Source organism: Pristis pectinata, chromosome 6, assembly GCF_009764475.1.
Source record: "Pristis pectinata isolate sPriPec2 chromosome 6, sPriPec2.1.pri, whole genome shotgun sequence".
Taxonomy (NCBI): Eukaryota; Metazoa; Chordata; class Chondrichthyes; order Rhinopristiformes; family Pristidae; genus Pristis; species Pristis pectinata.
Window position 1 is genome coordinate 53,141,397 of NC_067410.1, and position 26,394 is coordinate 53,167,790.

Here is a 26,394-nt window from a genome sequence, read left to right on the forward strand (position 1 = left end):
CATTAAGGTCCTGTCTGCCTTTACCCCTTGCCGATGAGCCTCAGAGCCAGTCGTGGTGCCACAGACCAGGCTGCTGCTGCTTTCTCCTGAATGGTCAACCATCCAACTGTATCCAATATGGTATACTTGTTTTCGAGGGGAATGGCCACAGGGGAATCCTGCACTCTCTGCCTCCTCCCTTGACCTTTACTGCTGGTCACTCAACTACCTTAGGCTGTACCTTAAGTGTGTGACCACCTCGCTAAAACTATATATGATGCTCTCAGCATCTAGGATGATCCTGAGTGCATCCAGGTCCAACTCCAGCTCCTTCACGCAGTCAGTCAGGAGCTGCAGCTGGACACACTTCACATAGGTGTAATCCTCAGCGATACTGGAAGTCTCTCTGATCTCTCACATCCTGCAGAAGCAGCATGCCACTGCCAAACTGCCATCCTGACTGCTCTGAGACTAACAAGGAAATTTAAAGAACCTTACCTGTGCCTCTGCTCAGCCTTCTCTCACTAAAGCCTCATGAGCCTCTCTCTTAGCACTCAAACACTCACCACTTTCACAATGGCTGCTGTGCGAGAGCCTGCCTTCACTTTATTGGCTGATGTGCCTCACAATTAGCCAATCAGAAAGGTTTCTTCTGCCCTGCACTAACTTAGCTCTCTGTTTAAATCTTACCACTGCTGCTGCTCTGCCTCCTGGCTCTGAAACTTGCTTGCTCAACTCACCAACGACTCTCTGTTTATATCTTCCTGCTGCCTCTCTTTTCTGCCTGGCTCTGAAAAGAGAAAATTCCTTTGGTTGTCTTACATAAAAACACACAAACAATTGCTACCAAGGCATGTAGAATCTAGTCAAACTTGTAGATTGAAGAGAATTTGAATCACATTATGTTTTCCAAGTGGTTTAAATATGCTTTTGAATTGCAATGTTTCAGTGACACATTAGACCTTTTCTTTGCCCAGATTGGAGGTACTACTGCTACATGGACAGGCATTCAGCTCTAAGACGTGGGAAAGTATTGGGACACTTAACATTCTCACACAACAAGGATACCGAGCTCTCGCGGTGGACTTACCAGGTAAGACCTTTACGACCATTTATTTCTTGACCCTTAAAATTTGTGGAGGAAGATTTTCTCCAGCCTTCTATGTTTGTAAGAATGTAAAATATTGTTGAAAATCAATGCATCATTTTTGTGTGATCATGCACTGGATTGTCCCCTCCTCAGGTTTATTCACCAACTGCTGCTGTCTGTATCTCTTTATAACTTGCCCAAAGCAGCTTCACTGTGATGTTAAAACCTTTGATTAATCAAAATCAATGTTCCTCTGTGATTTAAATAATGTGGGTTGAAACACCCACATTGTTGCCATCAACCAAACCCTGATCCTGGGGAGTGGAGTGTGCTGCAGTTGGTGCTATGCCTCATAACTCCAGGGACCTGATTCAATCCTGACCTCTGGCACTTCCTACACTTGAGAGCTGTCTAAATTTGGAACAGAAGCCCTTGGCTGCTGGAGATCAAATGGAAAAAAGGGTGAGATTATAGATTTTCCTATAGTGAAGGGATCAACAATACTTGTTGTAGAGGCAAGTACTGCAATAGGGTACAGACACGAGTACCCATGATCTTACTCAATGATAGACTGATCACCCTCCACCAGCTGATGAGCCGACTGTTGTCTGAATGTAGTAGGTTTGAGAGGATGGGTTGGTGTCCTGTATCAGTGTAACAGACTGAAGCGGACTGATTGGTGCTCTTCTGTTCATGTGTAATGAACTGGCTGGGCAGTTTGGTCTCCTGCTTTCTCTGTCTAATAAAGAAGGGGGCTGATCATCCTCACCCTGTTCCTGTGTTGTAGATCAAGGGGGCTTATCATCCTCTTCCTGTTTCAATGGAAGGGACTGAATAACCTCCTTCTGCCCCGCTATCGATGATTCAAGGGACTAACTGGTGATCTCCTGTTCCTGTGCAACATACTCAGGACTGTTTCTGTGTCATGGACTCACAACTCCTGCTGTTGTACTGTAATCATCTTGAAGGGGTAGACTGCCATTGCTTTTCTATTTAATAGACACAAGGGGGGAATTTGGTCTCCTCGTGTTTCAAGGTAATAGACTCGAGAACTGGTTGCTGTCTTCTCGAAGGGGCAGTTGGTCTTGTTCTCTTCAGAAGATAACGTTATGTACGAGGTAGGAGCAGGATTAGGCCTTGCAGTTCTAATGTGATATCTCAGAAGTCACTTGGCAGACATCACTGCCTTCGATGTACCAGCACATGAGATCGCTTGAGGAAAATGGTATCTGAAGCTACGACCTCAGACCTGGCATAAAATTCATGATCTGCAGGTGATCCCTGCCCTCCTACATGCTTCTGTTTCAATGTAGTCAGCTGGGGTGGGCTGATTGTCTTCCCTCCTTTAATGTAACAGACTCAAGGGGCTGACTGGGTGTCTCCTATTTCACTGCAACTATTCCAGAAAAGAAGGAGGCAGAAAGCAGGGAATTATGAGCCAGTTAGCACTGTCACAGGGAAATGCTGATAAGAAAACATTTAGAAAATTGTAAGACAATCAAGTAGTCAACATGGCTTTTATGAAAGGGAAATAATTTTTGACAAATTTGTTAGAGTTCTCTGAGAATGTAACAGGGTGGATAGAGGTGAACCAATAGATGTATTGTATGTGGAAGAGGCATTTCAGAAGGCATTTTCATTGCTTTCCAGAAGGCAACCAATACGGTGCCACATCAAAGGTTACTGCACAAGACAGGAGCACACAGGGTTGAGGATAATATTTTGGGATGGATGGGGGAGTGCGGGCTGCCCTCAGAACACTCGACACAAAAAGATGCATTTCACTGTGTGTTTCGATATACATGTGACTAATAAAGATTATTAATCTAATCTAATCTAATACCAGAGAGTTGGGATTAATGGGTTATTACAGTTTTGCAATGAGTAACCAATGGATGGCACAAGGATATGTTGGAGCCTCAACTATTTATAATCTATTAACATTAATGACTTGGATGAAGGAACTGAGTGCACTGTAGCCAAATTGGTTGATGATACAATGAAAGTTGGTTAGCACGTGGAGAAGAGGGCACATAGAGCCTGCAGAGGGATATTGACAGGTTAAGTAAGTGGGCAAGAAGTTGGCAGATGGAGGATAATGTGGGCAAATCCACTTGGGAAGAAGAATGAAAAAGCAAATTATTTAAATGAAGTGAGACTATATATTACAAAGGGTCTGGAGATCCGAGTGCATGAAACACAGAAGGTTGTGAAACAGATACAGAATGTAATTAGAAAGGCTGATAGAACACTGGTTTTTATTGCAAAAGGAAGGCATTTTGTTGCAACTCTACAGGGCACTGGCGAGACTGCACTTTGAGTAGTCTCACACCTTTGGTTTCCATACTTAAGGAAGGATATACTTGCATTGGAGATGGTGCAGAAAACGTTCACTAAGTTGATCCTTGAGGTGAAGGGGTTGATATATGGTTGAACAGGTTTGACCTTGACTCATGCAGTATAGGAGAATGAGAGGTGATCTTATTGAAACAATAAGGGGCAGGTGCTGAGAGGGTGTTTTCTCCCAGTGGGGTAAAGAGTTACCCATTTCAGATGCTGGGGTGGGGGGGGGATGTGGGAGAGAGAATTCCTTCTCTCAGGGGGTAGTAAAGCTTTGGAATTCTCAGAGCGCTGTGGAGACGGAGTCACTGAATATGGTTTCAGTGGAGAATGAGTGACATTTGAACTACAAAGGAATTGAGTCCCCTGCATGGGGAGAGGGCATGAAGGTGGTGTTGAGGGCAATGATTTTATTGACCCACTCCCACTCCTGTTTCTTCTGCAACAGACTCTGGTCTCCTGCTGCTCCATAATAGAAGGAGGGGAATTAGCATACTGCTGTTTCCATGCAGTAGGTGACAGGGCTGAATGGCTTCTTCCTTTTACAACGTACAAGGGCTCACGGGGTTACAGAAGACCTGATCCTATGGAAATCCAACTTCACCCAAATTCTACCACAGAACTATAAATGTCTCCATGAAAACAAACCTGTCACTTGTACTTGATCATGCATGTTTGTCGTAGAGTCTTTAAAGTTTAAAATAACATTGAATAATTTATCCCAAAAATGTCTGTATGGGCAAACATCCAAGTGTTTAAACTGTGGCTTGATTAAAAATAAATGTCTTGTTGGAATTTTATTGCCTCTGTTGGTGCTCTGGCTCTTTTATGATGCGATCTGTGGTAACTGGCTATCGATGAATGAACGTCAGTTGTTATCTCTGTCCCCCACTTGTTTTCCCTTACTGAGAAATAGTTTGTTTCCGACTTGTGGATAAAGAGGTCTACGGATATTTCTCAGGAATGGAAACCATACCTAACCCAGGGACTACCTGTATTACAATCGAGGGTCTCAAGCTTAAGTTGAAGTTTGATTCGCCTATTCCAGATTGTGAGCTGGGGGAGTGGATTGGTCATCTCCTGTTTCCATGGACTATAATAGGTACTGATGAGCTTGTTTCTATGTAACAGACTTGACAGGGTTGATTGGTCTTTTCCTGTTTCTGCATGATAGACTGGGGAGGGTGTCTATTATTTCCTCAGGGGGCGAATCGCATTCCTTTTATTTCTGTGTAATAGACTTGAGGGGGCTAATTGATTTTTGTTCATGAGAAAATTAGAAATATGAGCAGGAGCAGTCTCTCTGACCCTATGAGCCTGTTCTGATGTTCGTCAGAGTCATGGCTGATCTACCTCAGCTCAGAACCCTTCATCCCTGGATTCCCTTAATATTCTGAAATCTATCACTCTCTGTTTTGATTGAATTTGATGGCTGAGTCTCTGTGGCTCTCCGGGGTAGAGAATTCCAAAGATTCACCATGAAGAAATTTCTTCTCATCTTGGTCTTAAACAACTTACCACTTATGTTGACACACTGATCCCTGGTTCTAAGCTGTGCCAGGGGAAACATCTTGAATACACTATATCAAGCCCAATAAGGTGATGATATAGACTCTACTCAGTGGACCAAAGGGGGCTGATTGGCTTCCAGTTTCTTTGCAATTGATTCGAGCAGATTGGTCTCTTCCTTCTCTGTCATGGACTGAAGCTGCAGATTGGCCTCTTGTGTAATAGGCTGAAGCTGGTTAATTGGCCTCTTCCTTTTCTGTGGAACAGATTCAGAAAGACTTATTGACCTCCTTTTCTGGTGCAGGTAGACCCAAGGAAGCTGAAGAGCCTTTTACTGTTCTAATTGTTTGTTTCTGTTACCAAATAACAGGGCTAGTGTGATACATAGAACATGGAACACTACAGCACAGGAACAGGCTGTTCAGCCCATGATGTTGTGCCAAACTAATTAAACTAGTAATTAAATGCCTAACTAAACTAATCCCTTCTGCCTACACAGTGTCCATATCCCTACATTCTCTGTACATTCATGTGCCTGTCTAAGTGCCTCTTGAACGTCTCTGTCGTATTTGCCTCCACCACCACCCCTGGCAGTGTATTCCAGGCACCCACCACTCTCTGTGTAAAACAAAACTTGCCCCACACATCTCCTGTGAACTTACCCCCTCTCAACTTAAATGCGTGCTCTCTAGTATTAGACATTTCAACCCTAGGAGAAAGGTACTGGCTGTCTGTTCTATTTATGCCTATCATAATCTTATAAACCTCTATCAGGTCTCCCCTCAGCCTTCACTGTTCCAGAGAAAACAACCCAAGTTTGTTGAATGGCCATCTCTTCCCATCTAACAATCCTAAGGTGTAAAACAGCCTCCCACTATTTCTTGGAATAGACCAGACAGGTCTGAATTGCCTCTTCTTGTTCCTGTGTTCTATGTAAACAACTTTTTCTATTGTCTAATGTCTTGTTCAATAGGTTTTGGAAATACCCCACCCATGGAGATTGGGAAAACAGACAAGGACCGGGCTGACTTCTTGTTGGCCTTCCTCAACGCTGTGGGACTTCAGACCCCAGTCCTGATCAGTCCATCGATGAGCGGTCATTTCTCTATCCCGTTTGTGATGTTTCACAATCAGAGACTGAAGGGCTTCGTCCCTGTTGCACCCGTCGGGACAAATGCGTACAGTGCTGAACAGTATCAGAAAATCCAGGTAAACTGTTGCTGAAGTCATCAGTGAGCAAACTGAAGCTTGACAACTAACAGTGCAGGCATCAGAGCCCAGGACCTGAATCCTGTCTCTGCATGCTTATAATTTGCTGGTCTTGATCAAATCTTGTGGATTAGTAAGTTTGGAAAGGTCTGTTCTTAATTAGTAAATAAATTCCAAACATAACGACTGTTAATATCAGTACCTCGAGAGATGTCTGTCGTATGTCTTTGTCCCTTGGGGTTGAGGGTGTCTTGTTTTTGCTTGAGACCTGTAGGATCTGAGGTGTCTGATAAGGCCCTTGTGGGAGCTGCAGACTTAGCCATGGGTGGATTGGGTAGGGGTGGGTCTCTTTTAGGAGACAGTGCCCTTCTGCTGTTCACGCTGGACTTCTGTGTGCTCCCAACAAATGGATTCAGAGTTGTCGGTGCTCCTCCTCCATTTTGAGCATACAAGGGTCATGGTTTTCCTCAAGTTGATGGGATATATTATGTATTTTCAAAAATGATATGAAAACATCCTTGAATTATATCACCAAAGGGACAATAGAAACCTTGAGATATGGAGAATTGTCACAGATTAAATTCTACAGGTCATCCTTGAGGCTTCCTGGAATGTACCCACCGGGTCTCCGAGCAGAAAGGCTTGGATATTCCTGGTGTGGGAACCAGATTCCTCAATCATCTGCTGCTGTTGTGCACACAAACTCTGAACTTGTTTCATTCTGCCTTTCCTTGGTTTATTCTTCCTTTCCTCATGTCTGCCATCATTTCACATCTTTCAATAACTTCCATCCCCAAATCACGTCAGCAACCTTTCACCATTCTAAAGCTTAATACTCTCCTGCCCTTGTCCCAGACCTAATCCCTCGTGGATGACTCCACAGCTTCTATTTGTGCCTCTTTTGACATTTTCCAAAGGATGTATCAAGGTGCACCTCTCTCTCCGCAAGAGCAGCAGTGCCCTTCCCCATCATACCTCCTCACTAACTTGCATATCCAAAGTGCCCACTAAGTGCTAATCTCACCAACTTCCCTCCCACTCACCCCTACCCTGGGGCCAACATTGCCCCTTTCACTTTTCCCTCCAGGATGTCTGTTAACTTCTAAACAAGGCTCTGGCCCACCTTGAGCTCAGTGTGAATGACTGCACTCACATCATGAGCCTGATAGAAATGAAGCTCACAGCTGATGACACCTTTCTGCTGAATGAAGCCTCTCTTTTCATTACTTGTCCCACCTAGATCAACATGGTCTCACTTGGTTTATCGTTTGTCGTCTCCTGACCTAAACACCAAATTGTCACCTAAATATCTTTCTTTTCCTCTGCACTGAATAATTTATAGAAGCATAAAATTGTTCAAGCCACTTGGTCCACTGATTGTATTGGTATTGGTTCATTATTGTCACTTGTACTGAGGTACAGTGAAAATCTTGTCTTACAAACCGATCGTACAGGTCAATTCATTACACAGTGCAGTTACATCGAGTCAGTACAGAGTGCATTGATATAGTACAGGTAAAAACAATAATAGTACAGAGTAAAGTGTCACAGCTACAGAGAAAGTGCAGTGCAATAAGGTGCAAGGTCACAACAAGATAGATCCATCTATCATAGTCCATCTCATTGTATAAAGGAACTGTTCAATAGTCTTATCACAGTGGGGTAGAAGCTGTCCTTAAGACTGGTGGTACGTGCCTTCAGGCTCCTATATCTTCTACCCGATGGAAGAAGAGAGAAGAGAGAATATCCCGGGTGGGTGGGGTCTTTGATTATGCTGGCTGCTTCACCAAGACAGCGAGAGGTAAAGACAGAGTCCAAGGAGGGGAGGCTGGTGTCCATGATGCGCTGGGCTGTGTCCACAACTCTCTGCAGTTTCTTGCGGTCCTGGGCAGAGCAGTTGCCCTACCAAGCCGTGATACATCCAGATAGGATACTTTCTATGGTGCATCTGTAAAGGTTGGTGAGAGTCAAAGGGGACAAACCAAATTTCTTTAGGCTCCTGAGGAAGTAGAGGCGCTGATGAGCTTTCTTGGCTGTGGCATCTACGTGATTTGACCAGGACAGGCTGTTGGTGATGTTCACTCCCAGGAACTTGAAGCTCTCAACCCTCTCGACCTCAGCACCATTGATGTAGACAGGTGCATGTACACCGCCCCCTTTCCTGAAGTCAATGACCAGCTCTTTTGTTTTGTTGACATTGAGGGAAAGGTTGTTGTAATGACACCATTCCACTAAGCTCTCTATCTCCTTCCTGTACTCGGACTCATCGCTGTTTGAGATACGGCCTACAACGGTGGTATCATCTGCAAGCTTGTGAATGGAGTTAGAGCAGAATCTGGCCACACAGTCATAAGTGTATAGGGAGTAGAGTAGAGGGCTGAGGACACAGCCTTGTGGGGCACCAGTGTTGAGAATAATCATGCTGGAGGTATTGCTGCCTATCTTCACTGATTGCGGTCTGTTTGTTAGAAAGTCAAGGATTCAGTTACAGAGGGAGGTGTTGAGTCCTTGCTGCCTTTCAGCAGATCCCATTAACTCATCATGCTCTCTTTTCTGAACTTGTTGTCCTCTCGTTCTCCATTAATATTTCCTCTCACGTAAACTTCCCTACCATATTCACAACCGTTCCCTCAACTGTCCTATCTTCCATGGCCTTTCCATTTTCATTACGTGATACAGCTATCTCTGGTCAATTACTCTTGTCCTCAAGTGGAACTCTCTTCATCAAGGTTTGGTGGAAGTAGTGTTTGAATATTCTCAAGGCAGATGGATTCTTGATTAGCAAAGGGGTGAAAGGTTATGAAAGGAATGTGGAGTTGTGGTTACAGTGAGATCAGCCATGATCTTATTAAATGGGAGAGCAGCTCAAGGATGTGTCCTCCTGTTGCTAGTACATAGCTTCATATGTACTGGTGACTTCCTGTCTACAACTGAATGGATCAGAATAGAACCAAGCAATGCAGTCACATCCAGCTGGATGGCAGATCTCTCTGGACCACAAAAGGCACAATGGGATCCTGCTCTGCAATGCTAAAGTTGCTAACTATTCAAAGATCCTTCTGGAAGGCACAGACAACTTGCAGGCTATCTTCACTGTGAACTATCTGCTTAACCTATCTCCCCAGCCTTATCTTCAAACACAAGCGTGAGGAGGTCATAAATGTCCATATCACTAAGACTGAGACTTCAATGATCTGCTCTTGATCTCTTTCATCCTTTCACCCAATTACTGGCACAGACTTCCTCTGAGTTCTTGCCCTGCATTTACAGCAACCTCCAGATTTCCCCTCAAGCTGGCTCCAAGCTCATTCGCCTCCCTCAACATTATTACAACCCAACTGCTAATCACACAACTTCCTTCATGATTGCTGTGTTCTCCTCAAGTACCACCCTCTTTCACCCTCTGCCATCTTTATCCCTCTCCTAAAATGACATTTGAATTAAATCCTCAGTCCTTGAAAGCTGCTCGTATATCTCCAACCTTCATTTCTTTACTAATTCCTTGAGTATCACTTCCAAAATCCATACTTGTCTTTCCCTCACCTCCATGTCTGAATTTCTTCAGTATTTTTCCTGCCAGAAGTCTGAGATGGAGAAAATACTCAGTATGTCAGGCAGCGACTGCAGTAAACAGACTTAAAGTTTCAGGTCAATAATCCTCTGTAAGAAACGACAGAGATGTAACAAATTTTATCATTCAGAGGAAATGCAGCAGATTTTTTGCTAACATTTTACTGGTGTGTGAGGAAGCTCGTTTTTTGTGCAATGACTGTCATGTTTTCTGCACTGCAAAAGTGACTACACTTAAAGTAGATCCAGAAGTCTTGAGATTGCTACAAAAATGAGTGTTTTTGCAGTGTGTTTCATGAGGATTGTGCTAATGGGTGTTCACATTTCACAAATGGACTAAACCTGTGCTTGCCTTTGCAGACCCCAACACTTGTTGTATTTGGAGAACAGGACACAAATCTGGGTGCACAGTCCCTGAAGAATCTCAGACATCTTCCACACCACAGTATCTTCAAAATACCCAGAGCACATCATGCTTGCTATCTGGATGAGCCACACAAGTTTCACGATGCTCTGCTGGACTTTCTAACTAAATTTCAGTGAGCGTGTGCTACTGTGCAGCATGTCCTTACCAAATTGTCAAGACCATAACTGAACCAGCTTCTACAGCAGTTGAATTTAACCAGCCTCCTCCACTCTTATACAGAAACTCTGCAATGTGAACCCATTTAAAAATAAATCATTCAGATTACCACCATTAAAAAACTTGGTGTCAACAGAAAGTTCATGTGGACGAATTACATGTGGAAAATTGACAGAAACAGAAATTAAAATGAGTTTTGAAACAAAAAGTCAAGTTATCAATTGAATGGTAAATGCATTGCAGTAAAACTCCATTTATCTGGTATGCTCGGGACTTTGGTTCTAGACCAGCAGATTTTTCCAGACTATCAGATGTTATTTGATTAATACTCCAACTTCACTTTTATTAACTTTTTTTTAGGTGTTACACAGTAGAATAAACTTCCTGTGAACTCAGCAGGTTTAAAGGGTGGGGGAAATAAGTTTAAACGGAACATAGGAAACGGAACATAGGAAACAGAACCAGGTAAATTTCAAGGCAGCACGGGTAACAGACCCAAGAGTTTTTAGAGAAGGACTGGGAAGGAAGTGCAGGAACCAGGGCCCTGGTGAGTGGGAGGGAAGTGCGGCAAACATTACCTGGTGAGCCAGATGCTGAACCATCAGGATTTCCGAAAAGTCAGCAGATTATCTAAGCATTACTATATCTAATATAGTATGCTGCAGTAATCCCAGGTTCAATTCCTCGCCTGATCTGAATTAACCAATCTCACCTAGCATGGGCTCTGGCCATCAGTGAGATACAGTCAGCCAAAAGAGCAGGAACAATGTGCAATGATGAGGGATTGAACAATTGGTGGGGGATTATGATGGAATGGTGGGACCAGAGACATGTCCTGTAGACAGATGGGACGCTGCTTCCTCAATACCAGGGTCAAGGACATCACAGACTAGCTGCACAGCATTCTGGCAGAAACTGTTCCTCCCAGGACATTACTCTACTCAAGCAGGGTGTTGCCACACTCCAGTGAACTACTTGGTGGTGTAATTCTGTTTGAATTTGAACTTTTGTCTCAATTATTTTGCATATTGCCCAGTGGCACGGCAGGTAGAGTCACTGCCTCACCCACCAGAGACCTAGCCTCAATCCTGACCTTGGAAGTTGTCTGTGTGGAGTTTGCATGTTTCCCCTGTGACTACGTGTGTTTCCCCCAGTTGGTCCAGTTTCCTCCCACATCCCAAGGACATGTGGGTTGTTTAAGTTTATTGTTGTCACAGGCATATACACATAGGATATAAGTGTCATGAAAATTAGTTTTTTGCAGCACCAGTACATTACAAGGACAAGTTAATATAAATTTAAATTAAGGTAAATTATACATAACTTACATGTATGCAAAATAAAACAAAATAAACATAAGGACATTAGTTCAACATTGAGAAAAAAAATAGTCTGAGGGAGTGTCAAGGTTTTTCACGCCGGTTCAAAGACCTGATGGCAGTGGGGAAGAAGCTGTTGTTGAAGCTGTGGGTCTTCAGACTGCTGTACCTCCTGCCTAATGGCAGCATTGAGAAGAGGACATGGCCCGGATGGCGAGGGTCCCTGATGATAGATGTCGCCTTCCTGAGACATCACCTCTTGAAGATATCCTTGATGGTGGGGAGAGCTGTACCTATGATGGAACTGCTTGAGTCCACCACTCTCTGTAGCCTCTTGTGTTCCTGTGCAATCGAATTTCCATACCAGGCTGTGATGCAACCAGTCAGAATGCTTTCCACTGTACATCTGTAGATGTTGTCAGAGTCTTCAATGACATGCCGTATTACCTTAAAATTCTAAAATAGTAGAGATGCTAGCGTACCTTCTTCAAGTTTGCATTTATGTGCTGGGCCCAGGATAGATCCTCTGAGGTGTTGACACCCAGGAACTTGAAGCTGCTCACTCTTTCCACACAGACCCTTCAATGAGGACTGGTGTGGGTTTGCCTGACTTCCCCTTCTTAAAGTCCACAGTCAGTTCCTTGGTTTTGCTGACATTGAGTGCAAGAATGAGGCAAGCAACACTGAACCAAGTGACATATCTCACTCCCGTACACCTCCTCGTCACCATCTGTGATTCTGCCCACAACAGTGGTGTCATCAGTGAACTTGTACATGGTGTTGGAGCTGCAGATTAATTGGTCGCTCTAAATCACTTCTAGAACCATAGAACCATAGAAAAACTACAGCACAGAAAACAGGCCATTCGGCCCTTCTAGTCTGTGCCGAAACATTATTCGGCTAGTCCCATTTACCTGCCCCCAGCCCATACCCCTCCAGACGTCTCTCCTCCATGTATCTATCCAATTTACTCTTAAAAGTTAAGAGTGAGCCCGCATTCACCACATCAGATGGCAGCCCATTTCACACTCCCACCACTCTTTGAGTGAAGAAGTTCCCTCTGATGTTCCCCCTAAACCTTTCCCCTTTCACCCTAAAGCCATGTCCTCTTGTACTTATCTCTCCTAATCTAGGTGGAAAGAGCCTACTTGCATTAACCCTGTCTATGCCCCTCATCATTTTATAAACCTCTATCATATCTCCCCTCATTCTTCTCCGCTCCAAGGAATAAAGTCCTAACATGCTCAATCTTTCCCTATAACTCAAATCCTGAAGACCCGGCAACATTCTTGTAAATCTCCTCTGCACTCTTTCAATCGTACTGACATCCTTCCTGTAGTTCGGCGACCAGAACTGCACACAATATTCTAAATTTGGTCTCACCAATGACTTATACAACCTCACCAAAACATTCCAACTCCTATACTCAATACTTTGATTTATAAATACCAGGATTCCAAAAGCCTTTTTTACAACCCTGTGACTCTACTTTCAAGGAATTATGTATCTGAACTCCCAGAGCCCTTTGTTCCTCTGCACTCCTCAGTGCCCTACCATTTACTGTGTATGTCCTCCCTTGATTTGTCCTTCCAAAATGCAACACCTCACACTTGTCTGCATTAAATTCCATCTGCCATTTTCTGGCCCATTTTTCCATTCGGTCCAGATCCCTCTGCAAGCTTTGAAAGCCTTCCTCACTGTCCACTACACCTCCAATCTTAGTGTCATCCACAAACTTACTAATCCAATTTACCACATTATCGTCTAGATCATTGATATATACAACAAACAACAATGGCCCCAACACAGATCCCTGAGGCACACCACTAGTCACAGGCCTCCAATCTGAGAAACAACCATCCACAACCACTCTCTGTCTTCTCCCACTCAGCCAATTTTGAATCTAGTTTACAACCTTTCCATGGATACCCATTGACTGAACCTTCTGAACTAATCTCCCATGTGGGACCTTGTCAAAGGCCTTACTAAAGTCCATGTAGACAACATCCACAGCCTTACCTTCATCTACTTTCTTAGTGACCTCCTCAAAAAACTCCACAAGATTCATTAAACACGATCTACCACGCACAAAGCCATGCTGACTATCCTTAATCAACCCTTGGCTGTCCAAATACTTATATGTCCTATCTCTCACAACACCTTTCAATAATTTACCCACTACTGATGTTAGGCTCACTGGCCTGTAATTACCCGGTTTACTCTTTGAGCCTTCTGAGGTGTAGGTGTGTGTAGAATTTGGGGGGGAAGCTGTGATAGGAATGTAGAGACACTGGGATCAGCATAGCATTAGTGTAAATGCTTATTGATGGATGCAGACGTGATAGGATGAAAGGTCTATTTCTGTGCTATATGCTGTACAACCCTGCATTAATGCGGCGGGACTTCACCAATAGTTAACAATGTGGAGCCCTGGTAGAACTGAAGTTGGTAAGCTTCAAAGGGTCAGGAATTATGATTACACAAAGGAAGATGGTTTTGCCATCTGAGGTAAACCACTAGTGGAGCTCCTCATGGCAGTATCCTAGGCCCAACCATCCTCATCAATGAGCGCAGACCTGGCCCTTCCTGCTTTATCAGCAACCATCCTCCATCCCTCTGGGCACACTCCTCACCTGCCTGGGTCAGTACAGCTCCACCAACACTGAACAAGACTGACCCCATCCAGGGCAAAGCCTCCATTTTGATGTGCCATCTACACAACGCACAGCAGTCACATACTCAAAATGCTGGAGGAACTCAGCAGGTCAGGCACTATCTATGGAGGGAAATAAACAGTTGACATTTCAGGTTGAGACCCCTTATCAGGACTGGACTGAAGGGACTGTTCCTGTGCTGTACTGTTCTATGGTCAATATTTTATGATATTTTAAGGAGGCTTTGGAGAAGGTGCAGAAGAGGTTTACAGGATGAAAAACACTATGATGCTGGAGGAACTCAGCAGGCCAGGTAGCATCCGTGGAGAAAAGCAGGCGGTCAATGTTTCGGGTCAGAACCCTTCAGGCTTTTCTCCATGGATGCTGCCTGGCCTGCTGAGTTTCTCCAGCATCATAGTGTTTTTCATCTAGATATTCCAGCATTTGCAGTCTTTTGTTTTTCTAGAGGTTTACAGGACACTGCCTGGATTAGTCAGTAAAACACCCCTCCACCACTACACTCTGCCTCCTATCACCAGGCCAGCTTTGGATCCAGTTTGCTAATGTGCCTCTGATCACATGTGCCCTAACCTTCTGGACCAGCCTCCCATGGAGGAACCTTGTCAAAATGGTACAATTTTAAGTCATTGGTCCTCAGTTCAAATCCCACCATGTCAGCTGTTGAATTTGAATTCAGGCAAATAATCTGAAATTATTTTAGAAAGGCTTAGGGTGATAGTGTAAACCAACAGAAATTGGCCCTTCAGCACACTGTGTCCATGCTGACCATTAAGTATCTTTCTGTACTCATCCCATTTACCAACACTTGGTTCGTAACCTTGGCGATTCCAGTGCTCGGCAGGTGTTGCCTAAGGCAGATTCTAACCACCTTCTACAAGTACCCAAGAAAATTGGAGCAGGAGTAGGCCAGCGTGTTGCTCCAGATTCCAGCATCTGCAGAAGCTCGTGTGTTTACGCACTGCAGTCACCTGCCCACCTGCGAGCTCCTTCTCCGCCCCCAGGCATAGGATGCCGTTACCCGGGCGACGCTCTACGACGCCGGATTTGACGCACGGAGCTGACGCCACTTCCTCCTGCCGGAGCGGCGGTTATAGTTCCCGGCAGGCCGCGCGCACCTCCCTTCCGCCCTGAGCTCTTCAGGTGAGGCCCCGGTCCCGCACCATCCGCCGCCATCCACCGGCACACCGGCCTCCGGCACTGTCCTCCCGGCACTCCGAGTTCCGCGCCGGGGAGGCGGGCTCCGGCCTGTCGCCTGTGTGACCGGCCCTGCTCTGTATGCGGTCGGCTGGTCCCGGCATTGCGGTTAGGGCTCGGCCGCGGGAAATGGCGGCCGGGCCGCGGGGATGGAGGGTCCCGGTGGTGGGTTATCGGGGGAGGGGGCAGAGGAGGGGGGGGGAGGGTTCGTGGCGGGAGATTAGGGGGTACCGCGGCCCGGTTGTAGGCCATAGGGCCTCGGCTTCCAGTAACTGAGCGCTGGCTGTGGCTGCGGAGTGAGGTGGTTGGGTAGGACTGGTTCACACCGGTCGCTGCCCGTCCGAAGCCGGGTCAGGACAGACATCTTCCGCTGAGGATTGAAATGGGGTGTTAATAATTCCTCGTTCTTAAACCGTCTGTGTTGCTGAGAAATAAAACTACCTGAAATGATCCGTCCCCGGCGAGAGAGACGGGTTTACACAGTAGTACTGCAGCTATTTATGATGTTATTGAGTAATAAATCTATCTTGAGAGAGGTTTAAAACCAACACAATGTGCTCCGATGATGTGAGAGGGTGAATGTAAACTTATGAAAGAGTAAGGAATATGCAGACGTCTGCAGTGGTTTAGGGTTCCTTTTGTGAGGATGTAAAAGGTTCTGAGAATATACTGGCTGAGCTTTAGGACAAGTTGTAGTGAGTATGAATATATAAAAGTTGAATATGGAATTGCTGGTGGCAGGATGAGTGGTAGTTGTCAAAGTTACAACAAAGTTAGACATTTTGTATGAGAGTGATTAAACATCCTCACAGGGAACATTGAGGGTAAACAAAAGAACCTACGATGAAGAGAGCCTCAAGTTGAGCATCCAGACGCCAAGTGGGTAGCAGTCAGGATTGTGATGCTTTACACTATCAACGGATATTTGCTGTCCAATTTCTTGGACAAGTCACAGGGCTGAGTTGGATCTGAATCTTTCAGTCCCATGTATATTCATATATGTGGGGTCATCGTGAGCCACATATTAGTTACAGTAAACACGGGTTCTGCTGCTAACTTCGATGCTTTATCTGACAGTTACCATGGCAGCCCTAAGACCACTTACCAAGCCTAACATTGTGAAGAAACGCAGGAAGAAGTTCATCCGTCATCAATCGGATCGCTATGTGAAAATTGCGGTAAGATGTAGGGGTAGGCATTTTACCCTTTGAGATCATGGCTCATTTAGTGCAGAGTTATTTTGTTTGCACTGTACCATATTCCATATCTCTTACCTGTTAATTCTGATTTTAAGTGAAACCAACAACTGAACCTTGGGTAGAGAATTCACCACCTGTGTGAATGATCTGTCCCTTATTCAGACTGATCTCTGATCCCACACTTGACAACTAGGAGGAATATCCTCTGCCTCACCTTGTTGAGCCTGCAGTTTAAGTTCCAATGAGTTCTCTCATTCTAAATTCTGAAGAATAGAACCCCAGTCTACACAATCATGGCAAACCTGCTGTCCCTGGAACCAGTGCAGAAGGATAAAAGGAGCCCACTGGGGCTCTGGTATAACCATTTGCAACAAATTGTTTTTTGTGAGTTGGTCTGTTTTGAATGTTTAATGCATTTTGTTGAGTGGGGTTGGTGAATTCCAGGAGAAGAATTGTCATATCTACAGAGAGTGAATCTGCTCTGGAACAATATCCTTTCCTTGGGAAGTGTTAGGGCTGCACAAATTTTATTTATTCAAATTTATTTCTTTCCTCAACAGCGTAACTGGCGGAAACCCAGAGGTATTGACAACAGAGTACGCCGGAGGTTTAAGGGTCAGATTCTTATGCCAAACATTGGTTATGGCAGCAACAAGAAGACCAAACACGTATTGCCCTCCGGATTCAAAAAATTCTTGGTTCACAATGTGAAGGAGCTGGAGGTTCTGATGATGAGCAACAAGTAAGGATTCTTTGTGCAGATGAGCTAACATTTACAGTTGCTTCAGTAGATCTTTTTGATCTTGGTTACTTTTTTTCTCTAAGGCCACGTAACTGGGTCTTGTACTTAATCCAAGTGGGAATTCTGAGCATGCTAAAACCTATCTCAGCCAATGTTTTCTGAAAATTCTGACATGTTGTTACTTTGACATGTTGTTTACATAACAAAGTATGTTACTCATACTTTGGAATTTGTGTGATGGAGTATTTTACTGGTGCTGTCAAGAGTAAAACTAGTTGAGAAGGCAAGTTAACTATGTACCTTTTTATATATTCCATTTCTACATGTGACATAGAGGGTCATTTGACCCATTGAAGTGGCTGACAGTGTAATTACCATTTTTCCATTTATTTTCCCTGATACCTACTCTCTCCATATTTGCATCAGTTCTCCCACTCACCCATGTACTAAGGGGAATTTACAGCGGCCAATTAACCTGCCAACTCCTGGGATGTGGGAGGAAATTGGAGCCCCAGAGGAAACTCAAGCAGTTACAGAGAAAACGTACAAACTCTACACAGACAGTATCCAAGGTCCAGATTGAACCCAGGTCTCTGGTGTTGCGAGACAGTGGCTCTACTAGCTGTGCCCCTTGATTAATATGCTTCAGTGACCTCCTTATGAGGCAGCAGCTGTGCCACTGTACACCTCCATATCACTCAGATTTTATATTTTCTGCAAGCATGTAAATTGGGACAAATTCGTTCTGTCTCAAATTGCAGTGTCCTTGTTTCAGTCCAATATTTAAGGGTACAAGAACACAAGAAAATTGGAGTAGGAGCGGACCATCAGGCCCTTCAAGCCTGCCTCACCATTTAATATGATCAATGCTGGCCCCAACTTCTCTTCTGCTCCATTTTTCCATTCCTCTCTGTTCCTCGAGCTATCAACTATATATTTATCTATCTCCATTTTAAATACTTCTAATGATCCAACACCTGCTGGGGCGGGGAATTCCAGAGATTCACCACCCTCTGCGAGAAGAAATTTCTATGTACCTCAGTTTTAAATGACCGGCCCCTTGTAGTTATGTTCTCTTGTTCGAGACTCTTGAGTAGTGAAAACATCCAAACATCTACTCTGTCAAGCTCCATTAGGCTCTTATCCTCTTCTTAAAACTCCATCTTTGCAATGAAAGCCAAATGCTATTTTCCTTAATTACTTGTTGGACCTGCCTGATAGTTTCTTGTGATTTGAGCACTAGAATGTCCAGATCCCTCTGAACTTCACTCACTTGCTTTTAATTTCAAAGTGCATCACCTTGCACTTCCTCACATTAAACGCCATTTGCCAGTCTTGTGCCCATTCACAATCTATCAATATCCTGCCGCAGAATCATAGCATCCTTATCACTGACATGTCCTTCCACCTATTGTATCATTGGTACATTTGGAAATTTCGCATTCTGTTCTGTCCTCAGGATATTAATGTAAATAGTAATAACATCTACTGCCTTGCCCTTGTGAATCCACTTGGTCCCTTCTTCAAAAATACACAATCAAATTCATTATCATCTTTGTTTCTGTTACTTTGCTTCTGAGTTTGGAGAATGCCTTGCCCTGGCACTTTCTGTTGCCAACATTGTTCATTTGTGAATGAAGGAATTATTTAACATGTTTGGTGTTTTCTTTCTTTTGATTACAGTTTTCAGTAGTCACTATTAGTTCCACATTGCTTCTGTTTACCTCTTTTTTTTATCCCCCCTAATCTTCTCAAGAATGTATTTTTCAAGTATTGTTTCCTTTCTTCCTTTTAGAACAATATCTTTTTGAGCACCTTTTCTATCTGCCTCCTTAATGCCTGAATCTGAGATCAGCCATTTTTTAATTGTGTTTTCCTTTGTAATTCTGATTGCTTATGACTTTTTCATGATATCAGTGTGAGCTGTTTCTATGTTTTATAAAGTTGTTTTGAGAGCAGCTCCCACTGGAGGTTTGCCCACTTTACTACAGGCTGTCTCTGTCTGCATAGATGTTGAATCTAGAGCATTGGCTGTTTCACCCTGCTCCCTTTTAAACATTTCATTGCACATGATAGAATTGGCCAAGTTTTGTGAGTGATGCCCCCCTTTCTCGTGTATCCTCAGCAAGTTGAGGATTTCTAAGCCTGCGCACACAATCATAAGCTGGTGACAGTATTTCCTGGAGGAAATACCTGTACTGACTTGTTGAGGCCTCCCAGTGAATGCTGTAATTGTGAAGTAAAAGTTATGCCCCCCTTTGCTGTAATTTTCTTGCATGTGATGGGGAGTGCTCCTTGAAGCAGTGCAGTTACCTAGCAATTTGGAGTCATTAATTACCACTAATGCACACAGTTAACTCCCAGAGAAATTGATATTGTGTACACTGACACAAAGAACTAACAAGACTCAGTCACGATTTGCATCCTCCATGTTGGAGTGACCAGCCTGCCTTCAGACTCTGAACCTGTGGCTTATTGGGTTCCAGTATCCATTGCTTTAGTCTTCTCCATTATCTACAGGTCCGCCAAGATAAAGGTCTTATTTCTTAAGCTTATTTTAATACAAATGAATTTGATGTTGCAAGGTTCTGTGTCCTGATGATATGGTGTTATGTGTCAATATAAGGCTGTTAATTTGCTGTTAATCATGCTCAGAAAAATCAAAAAGATAAATCACCTGTAATGTGTTATTGGAAACAAATACCAAAGTACCTCTGTGACAATATTTTGACTTTGAGCAATGAGGAACTAGCCTGTCCTTCAGCAGTTTTTAACTCCTGAATTTTTCTCCTTGTTTACAGTGGCATGCAAAAGTTTGGGCACCCCTGGTCAAAATTTCAGTTACTGTGAATAGCTAAGCAAGTAAAAGATGACCTGATTTCCAAAAAGCGCAAAGTTAAAGATGACACATTTCTTTAATATTTTAAGTGAGATTACTTTTTTATTTTAAAAACTAAAAGATAGAAATAACAAAAAAGGAAAAGGGCCCGAAGCAAAAGTTTGGGCATCCTGCATGGTCAGGGTGCCCAAATACCCCCTTTGGTGCAAGTATCACAGCTTGCAAACACTTTCTGTAGCCAGCTAAGAGTCTTTCAATTCTCGTTTGGGGGATTTTCATCCATTCTTCCTTGCAAAAGGCTTCTAGTTCTGTGAGATTCTTGGACCGTCTTGCATACACTGCTCTTTTGAGGTCTATCCACAGATTTTTGAAGATGTTTAGGTTGGGGGACTGTGAGGGCCATGGCAAAACCTTCAGCTTGTGCCTCTTGAGGTGTCCATTGTGGATTTTGAGGTTATCCATCGTTATCCTGTTGTAGAAGCCATCCTCTTTTCATCTTCAGCTTTTTTTTTTACAGACGGTGTGATGTTTGCTTCCAGAATTTGCTGGTATTTAATTGAATTCATTCTTCCCTCTCCCAGTGAAATGTTCCCTGTGCCACTGGCTGCAACACAAGCCCAAAGCATGATCGATCCACCCCTGTGCTTAACAGTTTGAGAGGTGTTCTTTTCATGAAATTCTGAACCCTTTTTTCTCCAAACACACCTTTGCTCATTGCGGCCAAAAAGTTCTATTTTAACTTCATCAGTCCACAGGACTTGTTTCCAAAATACATCAGGCTTGTTTAGATGTTCTTTTGCAAACTTCTGATGCTGAATTTTATGGTGAGGACGCAGGAAAGGTTTTCTTCTGACGACTCTTCCATGAAGGTCATATTTGTGCAGGTGTCGCTGCACAGTAGAACAGTGCACCACCACTCCAGAGTCTGCTAAATCTTCCTGAAGGTCTTTTGCAGTCAAACGGGGGTTTTGATTTGCCTTTCTAGCAATCCTACGTGCAGTTCTCTCGGAAAATGTTCTTGGTCTTCCAGATCTCAACTTGACCTCCACTGTTCCTGTTAACTGCCATTTCTTAATTACATTACGAACTGAGGAAACGGCTACCTGAAAACGCTTTGCTATCTTCTTGTAGCCTTCTGCTTTGTGGGCATCATTTATTTTAATTTTCAGAGTGCTAGGCAGCTGCTTAGAGGAACCCATGGCTGCTGATTGTTGGGACAAGGTTTGATGAGTCAGGGTATTTATAAAGCTTTGAAATTTGCATCACCTGGCCTTTCCTAATGATGACTGTGAACAAGCCATAGCCCTAACAAGCTAATGAAGGTCTGAGACCTTGGTAAAAGTTATAAGTGCTCAAATCTCTTGGGGTGCCCAAACTTTTGCATGGTGCTCCTTTCCTTTTTTCACTTTAAAATTGTACAAAACAAAAATAATACACTAATCTTGCTTAAAATGTTGAAAAGAATGTTTCACCTTTAACTTTGACTTTTGGAGATCAGTTCTTCATCTACTCACTTAACTATTCACAGTAACAGAAATTTTGACCAGGGGTGCCCAAACTTTTTCATGCCACTGTAATTACTTCAGTTTTTTAATTGTGTCTGAAGCACCAGATAAGTGTGAAGTGGTTCATTTTGGTAGGTCAAATATGATGGCAGAGTATAGTATTAATGGTAGGACTCTAGGCAGTGTGAAGGATCAGAGGGATCTTGGGGTCTGAGTCCATAGGATGCTCAAAGCAGCTGCACAGGTTGACTCTGGTTAAGAAGGCATATGGTGTATTTTCCTTCATCAACTGTGGAATTGAATTTAGGAGCCAAGAGGTAATGCTGCAGCTATATAGGACCCTGGTCAGATCCTACTTGGAATACTGTACTCAGTTCTGGTCACCTCACTACAGGACGGATGTGGAAGCCATAGGAAGGGTGCAGAGGAAATTTGCAAGGATGCTGCCTGGATTGCGGAGCATGCCTTATGAAAGCAGGTTGAGGGAACTCTCCCTTTTCTCCTTGGAGCAATGGAGGATGAGGGGGCACCTGATAGAGGTATATAGGATGAGAGGCATTGATTGGGTAGATAGGCTTTTTCCTAGGGCTGAAATGGTTGCCACAAGAGGACAGGTTTAAGGTGCTGGGGAGTAGGTATAGGGGAGATGTCAGGGGTAAGTTTTTTACTCAGAGTGGTGAGTGTGTGGAATGGGCTACCGGCAATAGTGGTGGAGGCGAATATGATAGGGTCTTTTAAGAGACCTGAGAAAAATAGAGGGCAATGGGTCTCTAAGGTAGGGACATGTTCGGCACAGCTTTGTGGGCCAAAGGGCTTGAATTGTGCTGTAGGTTTTCTATGTTTCTATATCTGAATTGTAGTTTACTGTCTTCCTTTCACTGAACATCTCTCCATTCTCTGCATTAAAGTTCTTTTTGGCACCTGTTCATCCTTTGCAAGGGGACCTGGCTCAGATCTCTTCCCAGCCTAGAATTAGTGGTGGTGTGCAATGCATTGGAGCCACTTTTGCCTGTACCGGGATCCATACTGGGACCTCTCTGTTGTATATAAATGACTTGGATGAAGCTGGGTTAGTAAGTTTGCAGACAATACAAAGATTGGTGGCATTGTGGATAGTGTAGAAGATTGCCAAAGGATACAGTGAGATACAGATCAGTTGTAGATATGGGATGAGAAATGGCAGTTTCAGTTTAATGTGGCCGAGTGTAAGGTGGCAGAACATTGTTAATGGCAGGACCCTTAACAGTGTTGAAGTACAGAGGCATCTTGGGGTCCAAGTCTATAGCTCCCTGGAAGTGGCTGCACATGTTGATGGGCTGGTAAAGAAGGTGTATGGCATGCTTGCTTTTATTAGTCAAGGCTTTGAGTCCAAGATCAGGATGTTACGTTGCAGCTTTATAAAACTCTTAATTAGGCCGCATCTGGAGTATTGCATTCAATTCTGGTCACCCCATTATGGGAAGGATGTAGAGGCTTTGGAGAGGGTGCGGAAGAGGTTTACTAGGATACTGCCTGGATTAGACAAGTGCTGTAAGGAAAGGTTGGACTTTGCCTGTTTTCTTTGGAGTGGTGGAGGCTGCGGGGAGACCTGATAGTTTATAAGATTGAGAGGCAGAGATAGGGTAGACAGCTGGTATCCAGGGTTGAAATGTCTAATACTGGAGAGCATGCATTTAAGGTGAGAGGGGGTAAGTTCAAAAGAGATGTGCAGGGCAAGTTTTTTTTTTACAGAGTGGTGGGTGCCTGGAATGCACTGCCGGGGGTTGTAGTGGATGCAAATACAATAGAGGTCTTTAAGAAGCTCTTGGATAGACACCTGAATTTGCAGAGAAGAGTGATATGGATCTTGTGTAGGCAGAAGGGGTTAGTTTAATTAGTTTGGCAGAACATATTGGGCCAAAGGGCTTGTTCCTGTGCTGTACTGTTATGTTCACTGACAGTTAAAGCTTTGGAACCATTGCATTTCTTGCACTTTGACCTCTAGAGTCATTAACTGTAGCATTATAAACATGCTGTGGAATACACCCCACTGGTGTCTATCATTAATATTAAAACTGAAATTCAGCTTGAAATTTCCAGTCCTGGAGAATTCTTGCACCGTTTGCCTCTCCCTCCTCTCTGGGGTGGCAACCAGTTTACTCTCTCCTCAGGGCAGTCACTACCCATATGGGCATTCCAAAGTGGTGTCTGACTTGCTTGTTAACTTGTGATTTGTGTACAGTTGACTTTTTAAACACGTGTGCAACCCTTTAACTAGTTTATTCTTTTACAGGACATATTGTGCTGAGATTGCTCACAATGTCTCCTCCAAAAACCGCAAGACAATTGTGGAGAGGGCAGCCCAGCTTGCAATCAAGATCACCAATCCCAATGCCAGGTTACGCAGTGAGGAGAATGAATAGGCTCCTTGTTGAGCTGCATCTAACTCTTCAATAAAAGTTTAAAATAACATATTTCCCATGTCATTTTTTACAGTGAGCTGTTTCCATAAAAACTCCAAAAATGCATCTCTTTTAGGGGAATTGGCACTATATTACAATGAGGGACATATAAACATGAGATGAAGAAGGGCTTGTTTGCTTCATTGAAGGTATTAGAGTAAAATGGTAATGACCTCTTTGGGTGGGTTTGAAGAAAAGTTGTTTCATAATTTTGATTGGGCTTTGGCAAGGATGCATTTGGACCTTGTCTTGTGGTTTGCATCATCAGTAGCTGGGTTGAGGTAATAGAAAATGGGAGTTGATCAAATGAATGTTGATGTCTTGATTGGGTTTTGAGCTGTTGAGATTGGCAAGGATGGTTGCCGCACTGCAAAAAGTATGCAATGGCATTGGAGAGGGTGCAGAGGAAAGTCATCAGGATGTTGCCCGGAATGTGGCACTAATACTTTGCCACTCCAGTTGCCTTAAAATATCTCCAAAATACATTCTTCTCTCAACTGCTTGCTGGTCATTAATCAGTCTTATGTCTGAAAATACATTACCTCCACACCTTGAGCCATTGTGTGGTAACCTATAGTTTGGCACCTTGTTGAATGCCTTTTGGAAATTCAAATATACCAGATCCACTGTTTCCCCTTTATTGATTCCAGTGCTTAAATCCTCAAAGAATTTCCTCATTTGTCAAACACAAGTGCCCTTCCAAAAAGCTATCAGAAACTCATTCGGCCATCCTCTGCAGCATGGAGTTTTCTTATCTGGAGATGGTCATCTGGTCCCTATTGCTTAATGCCTCTTCTCCAAGATGGACTGAGACACCTGGGCAGGTACCTTTGGGGAGCTATGGAAGGACACCATATCCAGGTCTGAAATGCAGTCATTCAACAGCTCTTCAAGGGGTGAAAAACCTGGGTGACTAACCTACAACTCCAATCTGGAGAGGTACCTGATGGAAAATCTTTCACACAAAATGGGAAGATTGCTCCTCTATGCCTGCTTCCTCACTGAGGCCAATATCACCAACTATTAATATAAGAAATGGGGGCTATTTGGCCTGCCACCATTCAGTAGGATAATGACTAACCTTGGGATCCTACAGGTCCACAACAGATGCAATTGCAGTGAAATCCGGTCAAACAAGGCTGTGTCATTGCTCCAACACATTTCTCAATCTTTCTCACGTCAATACTTGCCACACCAAGTTTCCATGGAACTGGAACCTCCTAGCTAAAGAGAAACTTCATCCCACAACAAATGCACTCCAGGAGCAAGGTCACTCTAAACTGTGCAGGTTCAGGCCTAACTGCAGGCCATTATTGACTCATTCACTGAAGAGCCTTGTACTCAACATTTGCAAGACCAAGGCTCTGCCAACCTGCCTCCACTGCCCTCTGACAATAAAGGTTCATTGCAAAACCCTGGGAGCCAAGTCTCAGCAAATGCTGACATTGATGGTAAAATTTACCACTGCCATCAATGTGCCAGCACAGCCTTTGGGCAATTGAGGAAAAGGGTATTAGAAGATTAAGACCTGACACAAAACTCGTGGTCCACAGGGCTGCAATGATCCTTGGCCTTCTGAATGTAAGATACATTTGTCATTAATACAAACAAGAGTCAGTCTTTAACCTGTTTTTGAATGTAAACTACAAGCAGTAATAGATTTTGAAATTACAGACAGTTGCATAAACAACGGTGTTGATCAAAGGGTATGACAGCAATAGGCAGGGCTGTGGAATGTTCTTCCTGCAAAATAGAACAAAGAACAGTACAACACTGGTCAAGCCATTTGGCCCATGATACTGTGTCCATCTTGATGCTGATTTATACTTAAATGTCCTGTTTATCAACCATATCCCTCCATTCCTTTCATACTCATGTGTCTCTTTAAAAGCTTCTTAAACTCCACCAAATTGATTCCACTACTACCCCTGGTAACCCATTCCAGGCACTTACCACTCTGTGTAAAATGTTTGCCCCTCATGTCACCTTTAAACACTTTCCTCCCTGCACTACCACCTCCCCCAATCTTAAAAGCTTGTCCACTTTGACATTTCTACCCTGGGGAAAAGACATATCATATCTACGCCTGTCATAATTTTAAAAACCTTTATCAGGTCTCCCCTCAGCCTCTGACACTCTAAGGAAAACAACCCTAGTTTATTGACACTTTCCTTCTAGCTCATACCCTCTAATCCAGGCA

General features: G+C 43.7%; 2 protein-coding genes across 2 annotated transcripts in view; both read left to right on the forward strand.

Moving 5' to 3' along the window:
* Positions 1-10,474, forward strand: part of abhd14a (abhydrolase domain containing 14A) — a 28,170-nt gene extending 17,696 nt beyond the window's left edge. Inside the window, exons 3-5 of the mRNA XM_052018263.1 lie at positions 957-1,072; positions 5,892-6,127; positions 10,058-10,474. Of these exons, the coding sequence (XP_051874223.1) occupies positions 957-1,072; positions 5,892-6,127; positions 10,058-10,240 (535 nt within the window). The 3' untranslated portion in view covers positions 10,241-10,474. The remainder of the gene's footprint in view (positions 1-956; positions 1,073-5,891; positions 6,128-10,057) is intronic.
* Positions 10,475-15,361: 4,887 nt separating this feature from the next.
* On the forward strand, positions 15,362-24,202 carry rpl32 (ribosomal protein L32). The gene is made up of 4 exons (XM_052017863.1): positions 15,362-15,414; positions 16,546-16,646; positions 17,228-17,409; positions 24,026-24,202. Exons 2-4 carry the CDS (start codon positions 16,551-16,553, stop codon positions 24,153-24,155), a joined length of 408 nt encoding a protein of 135 aa, XP_051873823.1. The 5' UTR covers positions 15,362-15,414; positions 16,546-16,550; the 3' UTR covers positions 24,156-24,202.
* The last annotated feature ends 2,192 nt before the right edge of the window (positions 24,203-26,394 follow it).